Genomic DNA, 5553 nt, shown 5'->3' on the forward strand with positions numbered 1-5553 from the left:
GAAGCGAGACTGACCTGTTTCCTCCCTCTCACACTCCCGAAGAAACTCCCAAACCCAGCAGCGGCCTGCTCCTGCAGCACCGAATCGGGAGGAGTAGCAGGCAGCCCAGGCGTCACAGGCGAGTTCCCATGACCCAGCAAGCTCAACTTTCCATCCTCGTCAATCTCGTCCTCGTCCTCCTCAACGTCCACCTGCTGAGGGACTCGAGCGCTGGTGGGCTTCTTCTTGATCGTCAATCCCATGTCCTCGTCGTCCGAATCCTCCTCCAAACACGGGCTACCTCGGGGCTCGGGTCACGGGCTAGCCTAAGCTTGCGACCATTAGTTTTTGACTCCTGGAATATCTCGTTTTTCTTCAATAAAGTGACGAGAAAGCAAGGATCGAGAGAGCAGGGGGTTTGCGTTGACAAAAGGTTGTGTCCCGCTTCAATTTGACGGTCTTCTGTTCATCTCCAACAAGTTCTTAGCGTGGGATACAATACGATACAGTAGAAGAGATTTCCGAGCAGGATTATCAAAATAAATGAAAACAAAACGAGACGTAAAGAGCTGGAAGAGGAAAGAATGACGCGACGCAAAGCAGTAGAGGAGCTAGACTAGATATCGCAGGCAAAATAAAGAAAAAGGAAACCGAGATATATTACAAAGAGAAGAGAATGAATAAGTCAGTCAACCAACTTCCGAATCTTCAAAGCAGAGTGGCGAGAGATCTAGATTCCCCCGACGCTGCGAGCCTCCTCCTTTCCTCCATGTACTCGAAGAACGCATTGAGACATCCGACTTTGGCCATGTACTGAAGTTAAGCGGCAGTGTATTCAATCAGTTGAGAGGAAAGGGGGGAGCATGGGATGGAAATAGAGAGAGGACGATGTGGGGACAACTCTGGTTGGGTCTCGTTGAGGGTGTTGAATGGGCACCTGCTCGGGGGGAGAGTGGGTTGAACTAAGAGAGGAGTTTTTTGAGTTCGAGGGTGAGGTGGGGGAGGAAGGTGAGGAGAGAGAGGCGTTGGGGAAGAGAGGAGAGGTGGCGAGAGAGGACGAGGACGATGTTTTCCTTCTTCTTCTTGATTCCTACTAGACTGAGACGAGAGAAACTTCTTCTTGATGACTTCCTACGACAACGATCCTTGGTTCTAGAGAGCGAGAAGACGAGAAAGACGAGAATTTGAGAAGGGAAGCTGAGAAAACGAGACGGTGGCACTGAAGTCTGAACAAAAGGCCTCGGATCAAAAGAGGCGAAAGCGAGCACTATTTAAGCAAAAGCTACGCGTTACATCCGTTACACCTATAGCGACCAACCAAGAAGAGGAAACTACACGAGGTAAGCGGCTGAGCCCAGATCCAAAAGAAAAAGGTTCCCGATAAAGTTGAGACGCGCCCGTCCTCCTCTAATTCTTCACGCGAAAGAACTACTTAACTAACCTACACGCCTTCCCAACCCTAGTGAGTCGAACCAAAACCCAAAACAAGAAGAAACCTATACTATTCTGATTCCGGAACTAAACTAACGAGTCTTGAGCATTGAGTCGAGAAGAGAGTCGCGTCGAGAAATGTGCCGAGAACTAGTCGATAAAACCCAAAAGAGATCGGAACTAAACTACTTGATGAGACTATTTACCTACCTGAGCAGCGTCCGTGCTCGAGAAACCTACTACGAAGCGAGAAGTCCAGAACCGAGATCCAAGAAGGAGAGGCGAGAGGCGACGCGTCGAGACGAGAGACGGGGATGGATGAGTGTACACGGCGGAGCGAAGGTTCGGGGTAGGAGTGGAATGATGGCTATAAGGTAGGAGAATTCTACGAGGAGGGAAGGAGGAAGTTTATCAACAACGAGGCTAACCATCTCACGTCGCTACAACGAACCCGTTGGAGACAAAGAATCGTCGCGTCCTGTTTCTCGACCTGAACCTCCTTCACAACTCTCCAAGGTGAAGGCATCCCACCTTTGATGATGCTCTGCTTGAAAGAACCGAGCACCAGAAGTCCGCTGGCTTTTTGAACCCGAGAGATTTGAACGTAAGCCGTTGCCTTTGAAGGAGTTCCGACGGCAGGAGCGAGATCGATGATGACCTGACAAAGGGAGAGAGAGAGAGTCAGGAGCGCGCAAGAGTGTAAAGACAGACAAAGAGATGCTCACTCAATCGGTAGAGACTCCCTGAGTTTTGTAGTCCGTAATAATTCATCTGGGAGTGAAGGGAAGCTGGAGAGTGTTGAAGTTGAGAGCTCGAGGTCGGGATTTGGGTCGCTCATGAGTTGGGATGGAAGAGAGGAGATGCACATTGCCAGGGAAGGCAGCTCGGAGTTTAGCCGACTCTCGAGCGTCTTTAGCACTTTCTCGGGCTGAGGTCTTCTCCTCTTCCGTACGAGGAGCTCGAAGTCGAACCGAAACCGACCGAGGGAAGACGGGGACGAGGCCGGAGGGAGGTTTCAATACCGCCCGGGATGCTGGTGGGGGTTGGTCATTTGGACGTATACAACCTGAGGAGGCTGGGTGAGAACTCGGAATCCTCCCTCCCATCGGGCGTTCTAATCGGCGTCTGAAGAGTGAAGTCGAAGACCCACGTTGCGACCTTGACTCCCGTTCTGATCCCCTGAGCGATGGAAAGGTTGCAATACAGCACAACGGGTATTCCTGGAAAAAGAGTCGAATTAGAGCGAGTAGTTGGATGGTATTAGCGGAGAATACATGAACAAAGGAGGCAAAGGAAGTGGGGAGAAAAAGTGAGAAAAAGAACCGACGCGTCAAGCTCAAACTCAAACTCAACGACTACCAAAAACAACTGAGAGTCTACGCCTCCGAGCCCCCATCATTCAGTAAGCAGAAAGCAGAGCAGAAAGACTGAAGGAGCGAGGTCCCTGCTCTGAGAAATTCAAACAACGGTCCAGAGTGCTGAGAGCGTCTCGAACCTGCTGCTCTCCAGCGGCCTCACAAGCGACTTCAGGTGATGAAGGAAGTGCATAGGAGATGGCGGCCTCAAGTTGATTGTCCGCCTTCTGAGAATCGAGTTGGGTTGGATCGTGGTTGAGTCGATTCCGACGGAAACGAGTGTCGTCCCCAACAACCTCTCGTTCAGCAGCCTCCTGATCTGCCTCGTCCTTCATCCGATGGAGACCCTCCAGGTTGGTGATGATAGCGACACACTCCGAGGAAGGCTTGAATTGAAGCCAGGCCTCGTTCCAAGGTTCTCTGTCGCGTCGAAGATCGGTTGCGACTCGAAACGGGGAAAAGAGTAGCAAAAGGGATTTGATGTACTGCAGGACTTTGGTAGGCTTGAGGTTGGTGATGGAAGGTACAGTCGGCCCTTTGAGCTTGGGTAGGGTGAGGAGCTTACGCTCTCAAACGAGATGGGAGGCGAAGAGAGGGTGGTCAGGATGGAAGGTGTTACTGCGAGTTCAACGCGCTCCAGAGGTTGTCGGAGTGAACTTGACGGACTTCCGATGAGGTATGACCGTGAAGCGAGCCGTGTAGAAGTCGAGAGACTCGGATTCCAGCTCCAGAGGTCGGAAGACGTAGTTGTCGGCCTGATTGTGCTCGACGACGCGTCTTGAGTCGTTGACGGTGACACTGAACGTTTCCTGTCCCACTTCATTCTCCAATGTGCGACGATCCTCGCTGGTGAAGGGTGACTTGAGGGAGAGAGATTCAGTCGGAGGGCTCGTCGGAGTGCCATCCTGAGGAGATTTGAGCAAAGCGTTGCAGATTGGGTTGAGCGAACGAAAGAGAGACGCGTCGACAACACAAGATTAACGAAAGGGCTCACAAGCTCTGAATTGTTAACATAGCCCGTCTCCTCTGATACTCTCCTGTTCGAGAGAGCCCGAGAGCTTGAAGAAATGAAGGAAAAAGAGAGGTCAGCATCAAAGAAAACTAAGAAAGACAATGAACCCAGCTCACCTCTTCAGCTTTCCTCATGATCTGAGGCAGCTCCAGCCTCCTCCTCACCATGACCAGAGGTTTTGACCGAAGGAGCAGCATCCGAAACAGACTGAGGCCGAGTACCACAACCGAAAGAAAATATTGTTGAGAAGAGGAAAGAGAAGAAGGAAGGCGACGCGTCGGAAAGGCTCACCGTGGGAGATACTGTACATCCTTGTTTCCAGAATCGTTGGATAGGGATAATTCAGACGTTCTGAAGCAGCAGGTTTCACATTTGGTGGTGGGGAGACAAGAGGAAAGGTGAGAGGTGTGGACGTTCTACTGTAAAGTGAAGGGTTCTGGGAGGGGTTGTGAGGGGTAGCTCTATCGAAGTTCGGGAGGGAACGACGCTGGCGGGTGCTCGTTGAGGTTTCGGCTCTCGGAGGCTTTGGGGTGGACTGAGAGATAGGGAAGTTCGGAACTGGCTACTACTACGGGCGACTTGATAATGAGAACTACTGCTGGGTGACTTGACTGAGAGACTGGTGCTGAAGCTGAGAAAGGGAGACGAGAAGGGAAGCTGAGAAGTTGACCAATTCTGGGGTGAAAGTTGATGGATAGCAAGAAGGTCAAAACTAGTCCGCTCTTTATACTACATACGGTCCGCAGTCCAACGCGCAGCGAGAGAAACAGGAGCAGGAGAGGGTAGCTAGGGAAAGGGAAGGCGGAACGCGAGACACGTCGCAAAGGCTTCAGCGGTCACAGCAAATCAAAAAGGGTATAAACTGTAAAAGGGAAGAGGCAGAGAAGGCGAGAACTGAGACAAATATGTACTTAAAGTAGAGAGTCGAGACAGAAGAGAGGGTCGAGAGCAAAAAGGGAACGCGACAGGTGAGACGCGTCGCAAAGAGAAGGGTTTCAGGCAAAGGGATCTACAGAAAGGGAAGAGTCGGTGAAGGGAAGCAGAGAACTAAGTATAAACAGAAGGGCGAGGCCCAGAACCTATCGAAGCGGGGTCTCTAACCGAGAAGGGAAAAGGAGAAGAGACGCGTCGTGACCAAAACAAAAGAAAGAACGGAATGAGAAGAACTCCACACTTCCTCTCCAAACCCCCACAGAGGGCGAATGGGGGTCCAAGAGGATTGAAGAAGGGCGCTGGGAAAGGGAAGATGATTGAAAGGAGGACTCCAAGAGGAGGCGAGCGAGGTGATGGGCGAGATTGAATATGGGGAAGTTGAAGTTGGAGAGAGCAAAGTAGGAGAGGGCATGGTAAAGAGTAGAAACGGAAAGATTTGGACCGAAGAGGGAGGTGTGCGAGGGTTAGGATAATAAAGAGGAAGGAAGGAGGAAAGGTGAGCTCGAACCAAATTCGAAGCGCCTCCTCGCCCGAAGCGGTAACTCTGCGAGAACCATGAAAAGTTTTCCATGAAAGTGCAAGAAAATCTGCAGAAAGTGGAACGGTGAGCTTAGGATCGCGTCTTTTCGGTCGACCAACGATCCGTAAGTAGCTAGCTTCTTAGCAAGCTCAGGCTTGCCCAGAGGAGGAGCGAGTCCGTCGCGTCCGAGGGGAGTTGGACGCTCTGGTTGTTGAACAGGACGGATTCGTCGAACCCGGGTCTCCTCTGATTTTCTTAGTGAAAAAGAGGTATCATAGCCGTTAGACAATTAAGGAATGTTTGTTCTTTGATGAACTGTCGTC

At 51.2% G+C, this 5553-nt stretch overlaps 1 protein-coding gene across 1 annotated transcript; it reads right to left on the reverse strand.

The window, feature by feature from the left end:
• Positions 1 to 3391: 3391 nt before the first annotated feature.
• BDY24DRAFT_367921 (uncharacterized protein) lies at positions 3392 to 4087 on the reverse strand (the record flags this gene model as incomplete). The annotated part of the gene is made up of 3 exons (XM_076637997.1): positions 3392 to 3611; positions 3760 to 3823; positions 4069 to 4087. 3 exons carry the CDS (start codon positions 4085 to 4087, stop codon positions 3392 to 3394), a joined length of 303 nt encoding a protein of 100 aa, XP_076501364.1.
• Positions 4088 to 5553: the final 1466 nt, after the last annotated feature.

Source organism: Mrakia frigida (genome assembly GCF_051309035.1).
Source record: "Mrakia frigida strain ATCC 22029 unplaced genomic scaffold BDY24scaffold_1, whole genome shotgun sequence".
NCBI classification, from domain to species: Eukaryota; Fungi; Basidiomycota; class Tremellomycetes; order Cystofilobasidiales; family Mrakiaceae; genus Mrakia; species Mrakia frigida.